The sequence below is a fragment of the Balaenoptera acutorostrata genome, chromosome 11, assembly GCF_949987535.1.
Source record: "Balaenoptera acutorostrata chromosome 11, mBalAcu1.1, whole genome shotgun sequence".
NCBI classification, from domain to species: Eukaryota; Metazoa; Chordata; class Mammalia; order Artiodactyla; family Balaenopteridae; genus Balaenoptera; species Balaenoptera acutorostrata.
In genome coordinates, this window is record NC_080074.1 from 12,737,107 (window position 1) to 12,758,816 (window position 21,710).

Below are 21,710 nucleotides of genomic sequence, written 5' to 3' on the forward strand. Positions count from 1 at the left end.
CCACTGCGCCGAAGCTTTCCATAAACAGCGATTCCGGAGTCCTGTCCCAGATCTCCAGAATCAGAACCTCTCCAGGTGGGGCCCAGCATACGCGGGTGTTCTGATGCCACCATCCACAGACTGGGGTTTGGAGGCCACTGGACCCTCCTACCAGCTGTAGGAGGCAGGTGTATTGTTAGTTTCAAGGAGACTTGAAGTGACTTAACCAAGATTCCAGACTTGGTGACAAAGCCAGAACTAGGGAGAGGTCTCCTGGCACCCAGTCCTCATGCACATAGGAGTCGTATAAGGAAAAGCCTCGTCCCCTGCTTTGCTAAATACACCTCCAGCCAAGGGCTTTCACTCTCCCAGATTGGAAGGCTGCATTTCTACCATTTCAGTGGCTTTCGGGACTTCGGAGAGTGGAAAAGACTTGGGTTTAGAACTGGCCAGACCTGGTTTAAATCCTTCCTGACCCTCAGAGAGCGTTAACACTCTCCTCACAGCTTTTCTCTGAGGATCAAATGAGATGATATCATACGTGAGATGATTTGTACAGCACGAGAGTCACTTAGCAAGAATCACAAACACTCACTGATCTCCCTTGTTTCATAATAGTGTTGTACACTGTTGGCATTTTACATGCATCTCATTTGCTACTCAAAACAGATGAGCTGGGTCTCACTGTATTCATGTTAAAGGTGACAGAACTGAGCCCCAAAAAGGTTAATAACCCCAAAGGCAGAGCTACAAAATGGAGTGGCAGGGATTTGAACCAGGGATCATACTCCAGTCCCTAGGATTCACTGTACAGGACACAAATTTTATCCCAGAATCTGCTCATTTCAGCCTAACAGGGAATCCCATCCTCAGTAAAGCTGAGTCTTCCATCAAGCAGGGTTCACCACCAAGATCTGCCCACCGACTGCTTATCACCCCCCCCCATCCTCAGAACAGAGCACAACATCCCAAACCAGCTCCTGCCATCCCCACCTTCACCGCTTCTCCCCACCAGGCTTTCAAGAAACAAGTGAGGAAGAGTCAGCTCCCCAAAGGTAACAGAGCCCAAGAAAAACACTTCAAGTTACTATTAAGCCATGTAGTTTATTATTTCACATAAAAGTTAGCGACCAAGGCCACAGTGCTGTTAAACCCCTCCCTCCCACCCCAACCCTGTTATAAAAACAAAACAGAACACAACAAAACACCGCAGTTCAGGCCGAGTCAGGAACGAAAAGTGGCTCCAACAAAAACAAGACGGAAACACAAGACACAACATCTTTGCATATTTATACAAAAATTGCCATGGCCCAGGGGGCAGGCGGTCACAGCATGTCAACAAGGAGACCGAAGACCCAGGGCATTTGGAGGTTCACGACAGCGGTCGCTTCTGGCTACATCTTTTGGGCTCTGCTGCAGGAACGGGGTGGGGAGGGTGCCCTTGGGGCTGGGCAGGACCCCTCGTCCCACTCTGAAGTTCAGGTCATTGGCTGGATGTGCTTTTGGTTGGGGGAGATGCCGCAGACTCCTTTCTTCCAGAGAGAGAGGGACGCAGGGAGACGGCAGGGACCCCAACAGCTGCTCCCACTCCCCATGCCCAAGGGAAGGAAGTCGGCCAAGAGGCTGTCCCTCTCCAAAAAGAGTTCACGGCCAGGAGCCAGCATGCTTACACTCACATGGTGTAAAGCCCCACGGCGACCGTTGCCACCAGAAAGCTGAACATGAGGACCCATCGCATGAGCGGCACCTGGGAGAGGATACTGAGCTGGGGCTTCCCCCTGGACGCCTCCGTGGGAGCAGAGTCTGAAAGAGAAAGGGGACAGTGTCAACACCAGGAGGACAGAGATGGGCCCGTCTGACATCACAGAAAGACAAAGCAGAGGGGCCTCAGCACGGTCTAGTACAGTCCCGCTCAATGCAAACCAGTAGCCCTCTGGCCACTGCTTACATACCTCCGAAGACAGGGAGCTTACTACTTCTCCAAGCTCTCCAGTCTTCCATTTTTGCCACATTGTGAGGAAGTACCCTCCAGGGATACCAAGGGGACCACACTTTGAGAACTAGTGCGTTAGGGCCAAGTCCCCTCACCCCCACCAGGTAGCCAATCCCACCAGGACTGGCCACATTGCAACGTTCCTGGGCTCAATCCCGCCAACAGAGAGGTCAACGTGGGCCTAGCACACATGAGAAAGCCGCAGGGCAGGCGGGCGAGGGCGGCCCCAGGAGTGAAGGCCTGAGGTGACCCGCCAAGCAGGTGGCTGAGCCTCACGCCTCCCCTCCCCCAACTCCCAAAGCCACACTGCCACCCACAGGGGTGTCAGGGGACATCTGGTGGAGCACTTTGGTGCTTTTGGAAGTTTCCCAGATGTTCTCTCAGCACAGCCACCCCGTCGAGAGCTGTCTGAGAAGTGTGAGGGAGGGACTAACACGAGACACGACCCCGAGGTTACATGTCTTCCCTGCATCCATGGCGGGGGAAGAGCTAGCAGCTGTCCTGGGCTCCCTGCCCCATGTCAGGGCGTCTCTGCGTGGGAACCATTAAAAGGCCCCCAAAGGAACCTCAATTAAGAGGGGAGAGAGCTTTGCCACGACTTCTGAGGGTCCTTGGTGTGCAAGTCTTCCTTTCGAGCCAGTGACCTAGAACCAGCCCAACCTCCCTGATTCTAGAACTGGGGAGACTGAGGCGTGCAGGGGTCACCCACGTGGCTGGAGTCACCCGCTGAAGGCTGGCCCCACGCCCTCTGCCCACGCCCGACTTCTCATTTAAAACATTGAGGAGACAGAAGAGTCAACAGGTGCTGGAGCCAGAGAGCTGCATCATACGCCCTCCAAATGCCGCCCCCTGGAAGCCCTCACCTTGCGCCCTGCTGCCAGCCCGCCTGCGAAGGTCTGGTGCCCGCGAGGGGCTCTGGTCCTTGGCGTCCTGAGTCAGCAGCCCCTGCAACTCCTCAAACAGCTGCAAGACAAAAGACACATGTCTCTGTGAGAGGTGGGGACCAGCCAGCTGACGGGAGGTTTGAGGTTTGGTTGTGAAACATTAGGACATACCAAAATCACAGGAAAAGATACTGAACATCCATGGACCTTTCACCCAGCTTAAGAGATAAGACGTCACAAGTCCATCTGACCCGCCTGCCTGCTCCTCCCCAAATGCTCCCCAGTAACAGCCATCCTGAATTCAGGGTTCACCGTGGCCACTCACGCCCTTAGGCTGCATCCCTCTGCAACTTATGTCACGAGTGGTACCCTAGCATGCACTCAATTCTCTTGGTGAGATTCGCCCCTGGTAAGTGTGCTCCATGGTATTCATTAGCCAGGGTTTACAGATGAGAAAACTGCAGCTCCCAGAGATTCAGTGCCTGGGGCCGAGGGTAACCCAGAGGTCAGGCAGCACGAGCCAACCCTCCCACGGGGCTCTAGCTCCAAACCTCCCGTTCTTTCTACACCACCTCTCTGAAAGACAGATTTTCTTGGAGGACTGACCAGGTTTTGTGGGCGATGATGTTATTTTTTAGGGGAATGCAAGGGAGGGGGGCATTGCTCCATAAGGAGTGCTCGGACCAGGCTCTTCTGGGGGCCCAGGCTGGGAATAAAGGGGCAGGGAGAGCATAAGCTGGGAGCCCCAGTCCCCATGGGGCCTCCAGGTTGGGGGAGAGCGATGGGATTCTACAACATCCGGATTAGAAGAAACCTCACCCGCCCTGGGAACACACCCACCCCCAGCTCTGCCCAAGAAGTCATCCTTCAAGGCAAGGCCTTGCTTGAAGCTCACCTTCCCCTAGATTTGAGGCACCTATAGAAAGACGCATCCCGCCTCCCTGGCTGGGCTGAGAGGCCCAGAAGGCGGAGGCCATGTCTGCAGCACCCGTAACCCCTGCAGTGCCAACCTGGCTACACACAAATGCACAGGCAACTTGTATGTTGTCACAGAGGATTGTCACAGAGTGCCACAATGGCGACGCTCACACCCCACAATAACCCTAGCTAACATTAGACAGCTGATGCCATGCCACGCCGTGCTATTAGGACCTGATTGATTTAACTTACAACTCTTACGAGGTAATGTCATTTCCCCATTTTACAGATGGGGAAACTGAAGTACAAAGCGATTAAGGGATTTACCCAACATCACCCAGCCAGTAAGTGGCAGAACTGGAACCCTGGCCCCCGAGCCCCTGCCCCTAACCATGACCCTCGGCCCCCCTTCCCCTGCTCTGCGTGAAATGTCCCTGGAGGAGAAGCTGGGGGACGCCGCGGCCACGCAGGGCGGCCAGACCCTCACCTGGATGTTGAGCAGGAAGGCAGTCTTGGCCTCATCGAGGACCCTCTTCCTGACCTCGGGGGTCATCTCCAGAGTGTTCATACGGGAGCGGTACAGCTGCTTGAACTTGGTGGCACTGCCGACGTTGGGGAAAGTGAAGAAGGCCAGGCCCTCTCCGGAGCTGGGCAGGTCCAGGGCCTTCTGAGCGATCTTCTTGAGGACCTGGCCCCCAGACAGGTCACCCAGGTAGCGGGTGTAGGTGTGGGCCACCAGCAGCTCGGGCTCGGCGCGCCCCACCTCTTGGAGTCGCTGCACGTAGCGCCTGGTGGCCTGCGTGTAGGGGATGGCCTCCTGCCAGCGGGACCCGTACCAGAAGGCCATGTCCTGCTCGAGGGCCCCCCTTCGGTGCAGCTCTTCCGGGAAGTAGAGGGGAGCGTAGACCGCGTTCTCCTTGTTGTGTTCGATCTCCTCCTCCAGGGCCACATAGATGTGGTACAGAGATGCCATTATCAGCTGAAACCAGAGCGAGCAGATCGGTATAAGAACTCCCCATCCAGCGCCTTCGCACTACTGCCTTCAGAGGGACCCTCGTCACCTCCTGCCGGCCCCTCCGATCCCCTCCACACAGCAGCCAGAGGGAGTGTCACAAGAGAGAAATTCGATCATGCACTGTCTGGGCCTAAAACCCTTTTATCACACTGGATAAAACACGCAGCCTCACTTCATCCTTGGAAAAATCCAACAAAGGCATAGCTATGCCCATTTTACAGAAAAGGAAACTAAGGCTCAGAGAGAGTATGCGACATGGAGGTCACACAGCTAGTAAGAAATGGAAATGGAGCCAAGCCCAGGCATGGCTAGGGGGGCCAGCCTGGCTCTGGAAAACGTACATGAATGAAAGTACTTATAGGAGATGCCAGGCCCCTCCGGCCTTTGACCTCTGGGTGACCATCTACAGGGCATGGTTCTCCTCCCCAAAGGACCCCTCTGGAAGCTGAGCTGGGGGACAGGGCCAGTACTCCTTGGTTCGGGGAACTCCCGTTACACATTAATTCCCTAGTTTGAGTTTGAAGGAGGACAAAGGTTAAGTGTTCTGGTTGAGGTTTCCAGATGATTTCTGAGCCATAAACGTTCACGGCAGCGCCATTTCTCACCGGGGCAGAAAGCCAGGCAGCCTGGTACAGAACAGCCTGGGCTTTCGACTACGACCGACCTGGTTCTAACTCGGCTCAGCCAGTCCTCAGCTGTGTGACCATGGATAAGCCATTCACCCTCTCTGGGTGATGTGAGGTCTGAGTGGCTCTGCACAAGTCAAGCCTCGGTTCCCTTCCCTGCAAAGAGGGATAATCCAACCACACACAGTAATGGGAGGGTGTGCAGGTCCAGCAGGATGACACAGGTAAAGCAATAGGTGCAGCCTGGCACTTAGCACATGAGTCAAAAGCCATGGTGATAAAAAATGCTACCTCCATCACCATAATCCGAGCGAGCACTGGGTCCTCTCGTGGATCTTTGGGCTGCCTTTGAACTCGGTGGCTGAGAAGAAAGACCCAAAGTCTACAGTGGCTGGGGATGGGATACTCCAGCAGCCAGGTCCCCACTGCCTCTGCCCCAGCCTCATTTCAGCAACTGTATGTCAGCTTTTTTGGGGGGGGAAGGGGGAAGAACGAGGGAGCAAGGGATAGCCCAGGGCCCCAACCCCTTAGAGCTGCACCTTAAATTTCCCTTCACTGAAGCACCTCTCATGTTGGAAGTGGGAGAGGCTCCCGAAAGCAAAAGGCAGGGGTGTCAGGAGTGGAGGGCTACAGCTCCCCAGCCCCACAGCTCAACCCGAACAAGCCTTTCCTCACACCCAGCACCTGCTTGGTTCTTTGCCACATGCTTTCCTTCTACTTGCATGAATTTCACAGTTGTACTGGGAACTAGCAAAACCTGTGCCTCACGTACAACGGGCACTAAAAAAAACCCTGTGGGGAATTCCCTGGCAATCCAGCGGTTAGGACTCTGCGCTTCCACTGCGCGGGGCACGGGTTCGATCCCTGGTCGGGGAACTAAGATTCCTCATGCCACGCAGCACAGACCAAAAAAAAAAAAAAAAAAAAAAGAATTAGAAGAAGAAGAAAAGAAAACCCTGCTGTTGAAAAATCTCATCTCATGAGAAAAAGGAACCTTAGGGAGGACAGATGAGGTGTCCATAATCTTACTATTAGGAAATGGATGCGCTTAGGCTCGAACCCACATTCCCCCTTGCCTTCAGAGGCAGATGAGAACTAGGTCAGAAGCATAAGCTCTGAAATAAAACCAGCCTTGGTTCCATTTTGGCCTTTCCCATTTACCTACTGGCTGTGTGACCTTCTGGTAATTACTTAAGCTCTCTGAGCCTTCCCTTCCTCATCTTCCTTATTAAGACGGAGGCACTAATTAGAAATTAAGTAAAATGCCAAGCAGAGCCTAGGTGGTCAGCTGATGGTAGTACTGCCCCAGCCCCTCCACACCACCACATAGCAGGCTGTGAATCTGCTGTGTGACTTTGGGTAAGTCACCTCCCCTCTCTGAGCCTCCATGTCACGATCTGTAAAAAGATTCCCTTGAACATGCCCATCTGGCCCCTCAGCATCCCTGGTCCCCATCCCCACTTAAACCACTGCCCTGAGCCTTGGGAGCATCCACACCCAACATACCCTCTGCCAGGGCTGGTACCACCAGGTCACATACCTTAAAACCTTCTCGGGTCACCTCGCCCTTCTGAAAGTTCTTCATGAACTCGGCGTTCTCCGCCAGGGTGTGCACCTCCTTGGTAGCCTCCTTCAGGGCCTCTGACAAATCCTGGGGCATGCTACAGAGAAAGGGAGGGAGGTGAACAAGGGGGTGGCTCTGAGCAGAGTTCTTCCCAACGCTGAGCCTCTGAGGGTACCCCCGCCTGGCGGCAAGACTTAAAGAGATTCCAGCTTTTATCAGGCTTCTCTGCAGAAATCCAGCCTCCCACCTAATAGAACAGCCATGTTCCCAACTGCCTTAACATGCAGCCCCATCCACGCTTTCCAGTCATTAAGATACTATGTAACACGGTCCCCCCCCCCCAAACCAAGAGGGAAGTCGTGGTACCAGTTATTCTCAATGGAGGAGAGAAGGGAGCAACACAACCCAGGGAGAAGCAGCGGCGGGCAGGACGCACATTCACATTCAACTTTGTAAGCGCTCTGATTGGCTTTTAGACTCAAGATTTAATTCATTAACTTTGTTGAGCTCAGATACAAATCTCATGACCCCTTATAATACTTCGCTCATCACAGAAGTGTTTGAGTGAAAAAGGCTACATAAACTCAGCTTTACTCAAAGAAAAAGTCCCTTTCGGAGAGTATTTCTGCCGTATGTCTGTATCCGCCTCCCAGAAAAGGGTCATTTCTCCTTTCTCTCCCACACCTCTTCCAGAAACATCATCCCCTCTTCTGTACGTGCTGATCAAATTCTTGGGAGAAGGGAAGGAGCCAGACTTGGAGGCGGACAGACCAAGGTTGATATCTCAGCTGGCCAGGGAACCTTGGCCTTGCTGCCTCCCCCAGCTGCGCCATCCTCATCGCTAAACGCGGACACAATAGCCACAGTGATGCCCTGCTCCTGCGTTCAACAGGTAGTGAGAGGTGGATGCGGCCAAGAGGCGGCTCGAGTAAGAAAAGCAGGCACTCTCACCCAGCCTCGGACAGCCCCCAGGATCTCGGATTCAGCACACACCCACCTCCAAGCACACACAAGTCCAAAGCCAAAAACAAAGTCGGAGCCCACGGCAACACTCCCATCGGGTCGCCCACCCGGAGCCAGGGAGCCAGACATGTAAATCATCTTTCATCCCTCCGACTACCCCACCGGGCGGGACTGGAACCCCGCTCCTCATTATACCAAAGCCCAGCAGACCGGCCGCCCAGCGAGGTCGCTTCCTGCTTCCCGGCTGAGTCTCGGCAGCTCGGCGAGAGGGCAGGGGCTGCCGCTCCCGGGAGAGACCGGTCCCTCGCCCCGCGCTTGCCTGTCGGGCTGCGGGCGCTCCATCCTGCGGCGGCGCTGGTGCGGGATCCGGTGCTGCCTCCGACGGCTCGGGACGGGCTCCAGGAGGCGGGAGGGCGACTGTGCAGAATCCGGGCCGCGCCGTCTATTTATCCCCGGGGCGGGTCACGTGGCCGCCGCCAGAAGCCGACCCACACTTACTGGCCCGACATTGCAACACCCGCGGAGGCCCGCGCCCCACCCGCCCCTGGCCTGCGGGGGTGGAGGAGGAGCGGTCATATGACCCTTGGAAAACAAAGCTATTTAAAACAGGACGTGAAAAGAAAAAAAAAAAAAAAGAAAAACCAACAACTGCTGGAAATCTGAGCAGCTGTGTGATCTTGCCACTTCCAGAGCCTCCCACCCAGTGATGGACTTGAACGCTCCAGGGATCTGAATGGTTCCAGAGAGCTGGGAGGCAGCGCTTCTCAGAGCAGGAGGTGGGAGGGTGGGGCAACGTCAGGGACTCACCGACCCCAGACTCTGCCTGCAGTTCCCCCCTTCCCCCTCCCCAGCCTGCTCCCTAAATATCACCTCCTCCCGGGTCCCTCAGCTGACAACCTGCTTCCTCATACTCCCTCTAAATGTCCATTTAGGGCCTTTTTTTTCCCTTGAGAACCTACTAAGTGCTAGAGACTGCACTGTGTTCATGGTTCATCCCTACAGTTACCCTGTGGGGTAGATCACTACCATTTTACAGACAGCGAAACTGAGGCTGGGGAATGAAGTGGCATGCCCAAGGTCACACATAAAGCAGGAAGACGGGACCCAAGCCCCAGGGTGAGTCCAGGTCGCTGCCTGCCTCCTCCAGGCCTTCTTAGCACTTGGTACCCAACTGGACCCAATGCTGGTCATCCAGACCACCTCCCTGCTTACCTGCGTAGGGCGCTCTTCCAGGACTCATCAGGTCTGGTTCATCTCATCCTCAGTGCCCGCACCAGGCCTGGAACAGAGCTGGCCCTCTGATCAACTATGGAATTAATTATGCAGGAGACTGATCCCTTAGGACTGGGGATAAGTAGGTCACTGGGTGAGCCCAGATGACAAAACAAACAGCGAGGATGATTCCTAAAGCCCCTTCGCAATGCTGCAATACTGGATTCTAGATTAAACAAAACAAACAAAAAAGGTAATTTTGGCTCATTATAAGGATGTTGTTTGTAAACAGGGTAGCAAGTGCCCCACTTCTGAAGGAATGTGAGTACAGGCTTGAGGACCGCCCGTCAAGCACAGATTCCCCGACTGGGGGACTACGGTGGCTGAGGCAGTCCTTCCCAGCTGTACCCCTATAGGAGTCTCCAGTGTTTGGAGACAGTCTGGAAGAACCAGGCGGGTACGGGAGGTCAGTGTGTCCATCCAGTCCAAGGTCAGAGCTCTGGCCCACGATCCACACTCTTCCAGGGTCACTGACCTGAATTTCAGTCACCAGATCAATCCAGCGACCTGGGGGTTGCTGAGCCTCCTAGATAGAAGGGCTATATGCCAAGGAGTCCAGCTCTTGGTATAAATTATATACCCACCTTCTGCTTCAATGAACAGTGAGAGCAATGCTAACAGCTGATATTCACGGAGCACTTACTGTGTGCCAGACGCTACACTGAACACGTATTAACTGATTAAATCCTCATAATAACTCCGTAAGTTTGGTACTGTTATTGTCTCCATTTTACAAATGAGGAAGCTGAGGCAGAGAGGTTAAGGGTTTGAACCCAAGCAGTCTGGCACCAAGATTTCAAAATTTAAGGTGCAGTGTCATTTCCCAGAATACAGCGGAGGGGAAGACGACCCGAAGGAACATGGTTATCCCACTACAGCCCAGAAGTCATCTCCAAGGTTGTCCTTGAAAGGCTCATTCTACAAAGGGTGGCATTTACTGGTTCACAAGATTCACAGAGGTCAGACCTAGAACCGGAGCTGCTAAAAGATTTCGAAAAAGAGTTGCCAAGAGCTTTCTAGAAAGAACGACTATTAGAAACAGATGTCCCCATTAGAATGTAAGCTCCAGGAGGGCAGGGGCTTTGCTTTGTTTTGTGAAATCTCCAGAGACTGGAACCATGCCTGGCAAGTAGCAGACAACATTGAATGAATGAATGAATGAATGAATGAATAAATAGTTGCCACAAGATCTCTTTCTGGTAAACATGATAGTATTGCTAGGCTGCCAGAAAGGGTTGGAATCAAGCTACAATTACAAATTGCGATCTGAGCCAAACTTTATTGAACACTTACTATGTGCAGAACCTTTATGTGCAAGATTGCATTTAATCTTGGCAACAGCTCTGTCATTTTCATCTGCGTTTTGTCCATGTAATACTAAGGCACAGAGAGATTAAGTAGTTTTCCCAAGTCACACAGCTAGTGATAACAGAGCCAGGATTCAAACCATGGCACTTTGAAGCCACACAGCCCATAATTCTGACCCCCACACCACATGCCTTCTTACAGGGGGGCTAGTCTGTCCTCTAGGAGTTTAGAGGATAAGAGTGTGAAGGTCTGAATGCTTCCCATCAGCCTGTCCGTTCAGAAACCCCAGATGGTAAAGCTCGTGTGATCTGACATCTTCGTACTTAACATGGGGGAGCAGAGAGCCCAAGAGGGGCGTGACTTCCCCAGGCTGTGCCCCATAGGACACAGAGCCTTCAGTGACCCAGAGTTCCTGGCTCCAGTCCAGGTTTGCTACTCATTCCAGCTTCTTCCCTGGGAGCCCCTGACTTGGTAAGAAGAGACCACCCCTCCGTCCCAGACAACCGCAGGGCAAAGGAGGCTGGGTCAGAGTTGATCTAGTGTCTCGTCTGTCCCAGTGTTGAGCTTGCGGCCCTTCTCCATGCTGATTCAGCTTCCTGACTTCCCCCCCCACTTCCCTGTCCTCAAGCAACTGGAATGATTTGAATAGTATTCTTTCTCCTCCTGTGGCAGGCTGATGTCCACATCCTAATCCCCAGAACCTCTGCATATGTTACTTTACATGGCAAAACGGTTTTTGCAGATGGGATTAAATTAAGGATCTTAAAATGGAGAGATTACCCTATATTATCCTCATGGGCCTAATGCGATCAGAAAAGTCCGTATAAGAGGGAGGCTGGAGGGTTACAGTTACGGAAGGTGATGTGATAAGGGAAGCAGGACACAGAGAGATTGGAAGATGCTGTGCTGCTAACTTTGAAGATGGAGTTAGGGGCCACGAGCCAAGGAAAGCAGGCACCCTCCAAAAGCTAGAAGAGGCGAGGAAGTAGATTCTCCTCTAGAACTCCAGAAGGAATGCAGCCCTGCCCACCCATTTCAAGACTTCTGACCTCCGGAACTCCAGAGAATAAATCTGTGTTGTTTCAAACCACTGTGTTTGTGGTATCTGCCATGACGGCTTTGGGAAGCAGGACAGGGACGGATAGAGAGACCCTTCCTGCCATTTCCCAGCGTTACAGCTTTATTGCATCAGAGAACCCACCACCCTCTCTCTGGGATTTCCTTTCAGAGTCAAATGCTTGAGCAGCTGAAACGGGCCAGTTTTGTATGTGTGCTGGAGGTACGAAGCTGAAGAGGCTAGAAGCCCACCTTGACAGAATGTGGGTGCTCAGGGTCCTAATGAAGTCTGGGCCTGGGGAAATGATCCAGAAAGGGGGCAGGGGGCACCAGAGACAAATGTGAGTGGAAATCGGAAAGAAACACTGGGGTCTGCCCTGAGCCAAGCATTCTCCCAAGCATGGTCACGTTTCATCCTCCTCAAACCCAGGAGGTGGGCGTTTATCTGTGGTGGGCAGAATCATGGTCCCACGAAGATGTCCTTGCCTAATCCCTGCAACCTGTGAATATGTTCTATTACCATCGAAGAGGGTCATACTTGGCAGATGTAATTAAGGTTACAGACCTCAAAGTAGGGAGATCACCCTCGAGTCTCTGGGTGGGCCCAGTCTAGTCACAGGAGCCCTTAAAAGTAGAGAACTTTCCCAGGCTGGAGGCAGAAGAGACCTGGCAGGAGAAGTCAGAGAGACATGAAGTGTGAGAAGGACTCAGCGATCGTAATGCTAAATCAGAGTCAGGTCAGGGTGGGCCATACAGGCTGGGAGATGTCGGGGGGTGGGATGTTGTTTTGGGGCCGCAGGGAAAAGGCACAGCCAAGGCCCCAGGTGGCACAGACCCGGCAGGAACAGGCAGCAGCATGGTGGCCAGTGTGGCTGCGGCAGAGAGTGGGAGGGGACAGGGCAGAAGATGGGAGCAGAAGAGATGTGAACAGAGCCTGTAGGGCCTGCAGGCCGTTGCAAGGATCTTCTGCGAGTAGGGGAGACTGCAGGGCTTGGAGGGGAGGAGTGCTGGGGTCTCACTTGGGGTTTCCTGGGATCAATCACTGGTTGCTATGGGTGACACAGGACATGGGCAGAAGGCTACCTACTGAACAAATCCAGGGAGAGATGATGGTGGCTTGGAAAGGACGGGGAGAGAAGTGGCCTAGGACATTGATATTTTAAAGGCAGCGCTACCAAGAATGTCCGAAGAACAGGAAATGGGATGTGAGAAAGCGGAGCAGTCAAGGATAACTCCAAAGATTTTGGTTCAGCCAAGTGGGAGGATGGAATTGTCAGTTTACTGCAGTGGGGGGACCTCAGCAGCTCAATCTTGGACAAATCCATTTTGAGATGTATGGGACAGGGCTTTGCCAACGCTGTGCAAACGCTTGAGTGGGAAGCTTCTACCCTTTTCTAGAAGTTTCACTTCCTCCTGCCAGCTGTGAAAGCTGCCCTTTCCCCAAGCACCCCGTTGGAGGCTGAGGAAGCAGCTGGTGACTCAGCAAAATCTGCCTTTCCTGTCTCCGCCAGTCCCCCCTCCCAACCATGACACAGCAGAAACGCAGCGGCGCGAGGCGAACGTGGAAACGGAGACTCAGCATTCCGAAGGCGCCGCCCCGCACGCCTGCCTGGAAAACAGAAGTGGTTTGGGCTGCAGGGAGGGGCCAGGGCTGCAGCTCCCGAGGCTCCAAAGTGAAAAACAGAGGCGAGGCCCCCGCTGAGGCTGGGGGAACACGGGGTTGGGGGGTGGGCGGCCTCTAGCTTCGGCTGGACCGGTGTTCCAGGAGAATCGGTGGACCCCCGCCTGGGTGTCCTCAAGCAGGAGGCGTCCCAGGTAAACAGGGTCACTCAGGGTGTCCTGACCGCACCCATGCCCCACACAGACCTTGACCCAGCGGGGGTGGGGTGGGGGGGTGGCATGGGGAGCGCAGCCTCAACGAGCACAGCCTTCCTCTCCGCAAGGCTGACGAGCCCAAGCCCTGAAAACCATCCTCAGTCTGGACTGCAAAACACTGAATCTTTCAGGGTTGTGAGAGACCTCATAAAGAAGGTTGAAACCCCACCAGGAGAATGGGAGAAAAACGTTTGCTCCACGTGTAACAGACAAAAGATGAACATTCCTAATAAAAGAGCTCCCCATATTATATATGTATAACTGAATCACTTTGTCCACTTGAAACTAACACAACGTTGTAAATTAACTGTACCTTAATACAAATAAAAATAAAGTAAAAAAAAGAGAGAGGAAAAAGAAAAAGAGGTCTCCAAAGCAGTAAGACGGTCACGAGGCAATGTTAGCATTTACTAGGGGTTGCTTATCATGACCTTCCTGGGAGGGCTGGGTGCCCTCACCCACAAAAAAGCAGGAGAACAGGGGGGGCCCTGGCCCTGATGGAACACCTTTTCATTCCTTATCTCCTCTGCTCCTTCTCCTGCCCCTGATTTTGCTGATAAGGCAACTGAAGTGTTGGCACCACTACTCTCGTCAACATGCACGGCTAGCTCCACATGGCCCTTGGGATAAAGTGCAAACTCTTTAGCCTGGCACTCCCAGCCCTCGGCCACGTCTCCAGTGGGAGGGATCTCACCCTTCTTGCTCCCTCACACCCTGTGTGCCAGTCTCAGGAATCCCTACCTCCCCCTGAGCTACCGAGGCTCCCATGCCTCTGATCCCTCTTGTCTAGAATGCTCTCTCCTGTCCCTTTGCTGGGCTGGTCACCTTTCAAGACTCAGCCCAGAAACAGATTATAGGCCTCCATGAAATAGCTGAACCTATAAAACATATAGAATAAATCATAAAGGAAAATCTTACTGACCTTAGATTTGGCAAAGATTTCTCAAATACAACCAAAAAAAACAAAAAAAAAGCACCAAATATTAAAGAAAAAAAACAACCAATGCGACTTCATAAAAAGTTAAGACTTTTGCTCCTTCAAAGACACTGTGACCAAGAAAAGAGGCGTCAGAGACTAGAAGAAAATATTTGCAAAAATATATCCAGGGCTTCCCTGATGGCGCAGTGGTTGAGAGTCTGCCTGCCAATGCAGGGGATACGGGTTCGAGCCCCGGTCTGGGACGATCCCACATGCCGCGGAGCAACTAGGCCCGTGAGCCACAACTGCTGAGCCTGCGCGTCTGGAGCCTGTGCTCTGCAACAGGAGAGGCCGCGACAGTGAGAGGCCCGCACACCACGATGAGTGGCCCCCGCTTGCCACAGCTGGAGAAAGCCCTCACACAGAAACGAAGACCCAACACAGCCAAAAATAAATAATAAATAAAGGAGTTCCTTTAAAAAAAAAAAAATATATATATATATATCCAACAAAGGACTTGTCTGTAGAATATGTAAAGAACTGATATGATTCAATAATAAGAAGGCAATAAGTGAATTTTTAAAAACAGGTAAAAAGTCTGAACAGACAATTTACCAGAGAAGATATGTGAATGCTAACTAAGCACATGAAAAGATACTCAAGTTCATAGGTTGTTAGGGAAATGCAAATTAAAACTGGTATGAGACATCACTACACACCTATCCTAATGGCTAAAATTAAAGGCTGGTTCTTCCTGCTGTTGAGAGTGCAGAGCAAGGAGAACACTCATTTACTGCTGGTGGGAACATAAAACGGTACTTGCAGGAGGCCAGAATGTGACACCCCCCAAAATACCACTTTGGTATAAGGGTTATTTTGAGCTGAAGACAACTGAGAAACAGCAAATGCCAGGAAACCATTCTCTGCTTTCCCCCTTACTTGCTTCAAAGCAGGTTTAGACAACTCCAGACTCTTAGCCCAGGGATGGCACTCAGAGGAATCGGCATAACAAACCTTACCAAATTAACCCTTATCTTCCATTAGTTTCCCTCATATATTTACCCTCCCTCAGCTTGCTGCCCGCCAAAGCCTAAACTCTTTTTCCTTTTTCTTGTCACCTCTCCACACATTTATTCTGTTAAGATGCTACATAAGCCCCAGTTCTAACCACTCTTTTGAGTTACTCAGCACTGTGTTCCTCCCATGTGGATGTACGCTGTGTGTGTTAATACACTCTGCTTCTCTCTTATTAATTTATCTTTTTAAAAAATAATTAATTAATTAATTTGGTTGCACCAGGTCTTAGTTGCAGCTCACTGGCTCCTTAGTTGCAGCACGTGACTCCTTAGTTGTAGCAGGCAAACTCTTAGTTGTGGCATGCATGCGGGATCTAGTTCCCTGACCAAGGATCGAACCCGGGCCCCCTGCATTGGGAGCTCGGAGTCTTAACCACTGCGCCACCAGGGAAGTCCCTAATTTATCTTTCATCGGCTTAATTTCCAGGGCCCCCAGCTGGGAACCTAGGAGGGTAGAGGAAAAAGGTTTTTTCCTCCCCTACAGTACAACCACTTTGGAAAACAGTCTGGCAATTTCTTAAGAGGCTAAACGTAACACCTACCGTACAACCCAGTGATTCCACTCCTAGGTACATATTTACCTACAAGAAATGAAAGCATATGTTCACACTTGTGCATGAATGATCACAGTGGCTTTCTTTGCAAAAGTCCCAAACTGGAAACAACCCATCAACAGGTGAATGGATAAACAAATTGTGGTATGGACATACTCTGGATACTCAGCAATGAAATGGAATGAATCATTGACCCACACAACATGAATGAGCCTCAAAATGATTATGCTGAGTAAAAGAAGCCAGGCCCCCCCCCCAAAGAGTACTTACTGTATAATTCCATTTATATACATTATATATGAAATGTATATAGAAATATATAAAATTTCAGGAAATACAAACTAATATAATCAGATCAGTGGTTATCTCATTGGAGGGGGGATTACGAAGGACCATGAGGAAACTTTTGGGAATGATGAATAAGTTCATTATCTTGATTGTGGAGATGGTTTCATGGTATACATATGTCAAAATTCATCAGTTTGCATACTTTAAATATGTAGAGTTTATTGTATGTCAGTTACATCTCAATAAAGCTGTAAAACAAACCAACTCAGCCCAGATTTTGCTGATGTTCTTCCCTTCGCCTTATGGGGTCCCCCCACTGAGGTCCCTGTGTCCCAGTTGCCCCCATCCTGACCGTGAGCTCCTTGAAGACAGTAAGGATCGTGTCACTTCTATGCCCAGAGCCTGGCACAAGGCAAGAAGTCACTATGTATTAAATGAAAGAAGCTTAGCAGGGTTAAATCTCCTGCCCATGGTCACACAGCTCACCTAGGACTTGAGGTCAGGTGTGTCTGGCTCTAAAGCATGCTTAAGTTCTACAACACTGAGCTGGGCCTAAGGCAGTGAGGGATGGAGAAGGACCAGCACCTTTCTCGCACACTGCCTGGCCTCCATTAGCACAGGTCCAGGGGCTGAAGACCTATGGCGAGACCAGGCAGCAGGCCAGTGTTTGGGAGCTTAGACGGCTGGAGAGCTTGGCCGATATGGAGCCTGACTATGGCTCGAAGACCTGGTTGGACCTGGTTCAATCTGATCACAGCACTTGTAGGTAGTGTGGACTGTTCAAAACAATGAACCCTAAGCAAAAGGACTGCCGTCAAATCTGGGATTCATGACTTATGTCGTGTGTTCACTTCAACCCCACTAAGCTTTTGTTTCCTTGTCTGACAAAATGAGGAGTCATAACAGCATCAACTCAAGGGGATAAGGTGAGGATTAAATCAGTTTAATATCTGTAGGAAGCTCAGAGCCGGGCCTGGCACCGGAAGCCTGTAATGAGTGTTAGCTGTTGTTTTGTCAGAAAGTGGCATCCAGTTCCCCTTTCAGGATCCCCCAGAGCCTTCTTCCTATCTAGAAGTCTCTGGATGGTTCTGAGTAGGGTGGGGTCACTAACATCTGACAAACCTTGCTCTCAGTTGGGAGTTTTGAATATCAGATTCCTCATCTTTATTTTTTTCTCAAAAAGTAATCTTTGAAATAATTCCAAATATGCAGAAGTTGCAGGAATAATACAGAGAATTCCTGTATGTTTTCACCTAGATTCACCTGTTGTTAGGTTAGCATTTGGTCACATTTGTTTTATCATACATCCTCTCTCTCGATTTTATATATATACATATTCTTTTTGATATAATATATATTTATTTATTTTTTAATTAAAAAATTTTTAAATTTTATTTGGCCACACTACACGGTGTGCAGGATCTTAGTTCCTTGACCAGGGATGGAACCCGTGTCCCCTGCATTGGGACTGCAGAGTCTTAACCATTGGACTGCCAGGGAAGTCCCCATATAATATATATTTATTAAAAAAAATTTTTTTCCTGGCTCATTTAGTATGTATTATATCTGGAAGACTGTCTCTTGTAACCTGCAGTACAATTATAAACATCAGGAAATTTGACTTTTATACAAATCATTATATAAAGCCTATATGCAAATTTCACCAATTGCCCTCAGAGGTCCTTTCTAGCCCTTTCCCTCAGTCCAGGTTCTAACCCAGATGCTGCATTGCATTTAGTCGTCCTGCTGCTTTGCCCTCTGCAGCCTCTGTGTTTCCTGACTTTGTCGTTCGGGGATGCCCCGGACTCGCTGTTTCCCAGACGACCCTGCCTTTCACTGGATCCCCGTCTGCTAAAGGGGATCCTCACGCCCACCCCACTGGGCTCTGCAATCTGAAGTGTGAAGCCTCCAGCACCGCGCCTGGCCGCTAAGAAATGTTAGTTCCCTAAAACAGGGATGAGGCGAGGACAGCAGGCTGGGAGGAGCGGAAGGGAGGAGGAGAGCAGGGCTCGCCTTGTTGGACTCCGCTGTCAGTGGGGACGTGCGGGATCCAGGGAGTTCCCGCCTCCGCCCGCCCGGCAGCGGGGACTTTGCCCAGAGGGATTAAACCGGGAGTAGCTGGAACCGTGACTCAGCGATAACAGATCTCGGGACCGTGACTCAGCGAAAAGCCGAAGGAGACCGTGACTCAGCTGTACGTGCTGGGAAAGGATTGCTCAGCAGGGCAGGCGGAGCCCGGCCACGTGCGCTGGCGCCCAGGCAGTCCTCAGGAAGGGGACGGCGTGCCGGCCTTGACCGCCGACTCCTCCCCAACTCCTCACTTTTCTGAGCTCTAACTGCCGTTTAACACCAGGGCCAACCATGGAGGGCTGCTGGGAGGCTTACATGAGCTCTGGAATGGCAGACATTCACAGGGTACCTTAACAAATGACTTGGAGCGAGTGACTCCGCCACTCACTGCCTCAGCAGCGTGGGAACTGCTGCAGCGCCTCGAAGGTGGTTGGCCCAGCCGAGTGATCAGCGATTTCCTTCTGCCTGATTCAATAAACACTTGGTTGTCTCTCTGAGACTTCAGTTTCCCCATCTTAAAACTGAGGGACAGGGACTTCCCTGGTGGCCAGTGGTTAAGAATTCACCTGCCAATGCAGGGGACACGGGTTTGATCCCTGGTCGGGGAAGATCCCACATGCCGCAGAGCAACTAAGCCCGTGCACCACAACTACTGAGCCTGTGCTCTAGAACCCACGAGCCACAACTATTGAACCCTGCGTGCCACAACTACTGAAGCCCACGTGCCTAGAGCCCATGCTCTGCAACAAGAGAAGCCTCTGCAATGAAAAGCATGTGCACCTCAACGAAGAGTAGCCCCCGCTCGCCGCAGCTAGAGAAAGCCCGCGCGCGGCAACGAAGACCCAACGCAGACAAAAATTAATTAATTAATTAATTAATTATTAAAAAAAAGAAATTAACAGGAACAAAAAAAACTGAGGGACAAGATAAGCTCCCTTCACTTAATGACATTCCATGGGTCTATTATCATCTTTGAAGCTTAGATAAATTTTTAAAATAATCTGATTTATCTACCAGTTATGAAAGTATTGCATGGCTATTTGCAACAGTGAAATCTGTAATCTCACACTTGCAGACAATCAGTGTTAATATGCTAGCATTTTTTTAATTGAAAAAATGAAAAAGTGTGTCATACAAAGAGTAAGTATACAACATGATGATATGTAAGAAACAGTGAGCACAGCCTAAGAAATAGGTGTCTTTCTTTACAGCCTTTTTCTTTGCAAATTCTATATGTTGTGGTCATGTCTATTTTGTGCCTTTTTTCCCCTTTTACTTAACTGTTTTCCCCAGATATCACAAGCCCCTTGTAAGCATCATTTCAAAGGCTGCACAAAAATCCACTGAGTGGACATATTCATTCATTCAATATATAATATGCCTAAGTGGCCAGCCCCTATGTTTAACCTTTGGGTTGCTTTCTTTTTCTTTTCTTTTCCTTTTTTTCTATCAAAAGGGGAAGATGAGTATTTAAAACAAACAAAAATAACCTCAGTGGATTTCATATAGCAGGGGAGGGGCATAATTCATATCAGAGATTTGCCTTTTTGGTTTTGGAACACACTTTACTGCCTCACACCCACCCCACAAGGTCTGAAAGGAGAAGGTGAAACAGAAGGAGAAAGGGTGGAGAAAGGGTGAAGAGGGAGGGGCTTCTGAGACAGGGTCCTTCAGCTGAAGCTGGAAAGTCAGCCCACGGAAGTCAGAATACAGCCCTGCTGCTAAACTGAGGCTTAGGGTGAGAAAGTGGTGAATGGCCACTGGGCTTGTGGACAGAGGTAGCAAATATTCAACTTTAAGGTGCTGCCTTTGCTGCGTGCCCTGTAATTCTCCTCCACCACCCCAGACCCTCAGTCAAAATCTGCAGTTCACAAAAGTCTCAGGCAGGGGTCTTTGCAGGAATGAAGAAATGGGTTCCCTGAGAAGAGATGGAGGTTTTGGAAGCAAGAAATGCGGGCAAGGGGGGGTGGCCTGGGGGACTGTGTGCTCCCCCAACAAGAGGTGCCTTGTGTGGGGGGGGCTGGGGACTTTGTATCTGAACATTAAAAAACAGGGTGTTTCTACATAATTCAAGAAGTTGGGGCACCAGGGAGGCACACACTGGGTTACACATCATTGTGAATAACAACAAAAGGAACATCTTCAGGCAAAAAGTGTTTCCTTATATAAAGTAGATAAACAACAAGGACCTACTGTCTAGCACAGGGAACTATATTCAACACCTTGTAATAACCTATAATGGAAAAGAAGCTGAGAAAGAATATATATGTATATACGTAAAACTGAATCACTTTGCTGTATACCTGAACCTAACACAACATTGTACATCAACTGTACTTCAATAAAAGAAAGTTTATTGAAAAAGTGTTTCCTGCATTTTTGACTATGGGTTTCCGTAGAAACCCGAGAGCAGAATTACTGGGTCAAAGCATAAACATATTTTTAAGGCCTCTAGAGTCTTTTACCTAATTATAGGTAAAAGTAAGTTATTCCTTTTTAAACTTTGAATATTTCCCACATTTTCTATAGTAAATATGACTTTTATTATTATTATTATTTTTAAATATTTATTTATTTATTTATGGCTGTGTTGGGTCTTCGTTTCTGTGCGAGGGCTTTCTCTAGTTGCGGCAAGCGGGGGCCACTCTTCATCACGGTGCGCGGGCCTCTCACCATCGCAGCCTCTCTTGTTGCGGAGCACAGGCTCCAGACGCGCACGCTCAGTAGTTGTGGAGCACAGGCTCCAGACGCTCAGGCTCAGTAATTGTGGCTCACGGGCCCAGCTGCTCCACGGCATGTGGGATCTTCCCAGACTAGGGCTCGAACCCGTGTCCCCTGCATTGGCAGGCAGATTCTCAACCACTGCGCCACCAAGGAAGCCCCGACTTTTATTATTGAAGCAGAGCGGGGGGGGGATTGTTTTTATTTGTTTGAGTCACAGCCTGGGGGAAGGACCACCTCGGGGTCCTGTGAGCGAAGGCAGCGAGGGGTCCGGGACCCACCCCCTCAGGAAAGGAGAAAGGATTCTGGGGCTCCAGGAAGAGGCCTGTGATACTGCACGCAGGGTAGGGAGGAGCCTTCTCACAGGTCACTTGGCAGCCCTAACCCCCAGTGCATCAGTATGTGACTTTGCCCTGAGCAGTTGGCTGGGCAGCTGGGTGTAGGTATGTGTAAGTGTGTGCATGTGTTGTGTGTGCATGTGTTGTGTGTGCATGTGTTGTGCAGCGATGCAGTGGGGTGGTGGAGGAGGTGGTGAGGAATGGAGGAGAAGTTTGGTGGTGTGTTGAAGGGGGAGGAAGAGCTCTCCTCCCTCCCTCCTCCTGCCCGGAGCTCAGCCTCGGCCACTGCGA

The 21,710-nt window shown here is 50.8% G+C and overlaps 1 protein-coding gene across 1 annotated transcript; it reads right to left on the minus strand.

Annotated features, from left to right (window-relative positions):
• Nucleotides 1–1,146: 1,146 nt before the first annotated feature.
• On the minus strand, nucleotides 1,147–8,417 carry HMOX1 (heme oxygenase 1). The gene is made up of 5 exons (XM_007165706.2): nucleotides 8,262–8,417; nucleotides 6,956–7,076; nucleotides 4,262–4,753; nucleotides 2,836–2,935; nucleotides 1,147–1,782 (listed from the first exon to the last, which is right to left on the minus strand). The coding sequence occupies exons 1-5, from the start codon at nucleotides 8,282–8,284 to the stop codon at nucleotides 1,652–1,654; spliced, it is 867 nt and encodes a 288-aa protein (XP_007165768.1). The 5' UTR covers nucleotides 8,285–8,417; the 3' UTR covers nucleotides 1,147–1,651.
• Nucleotides 8,418–21,710: the final 13,293 nt, after the last annotated feature.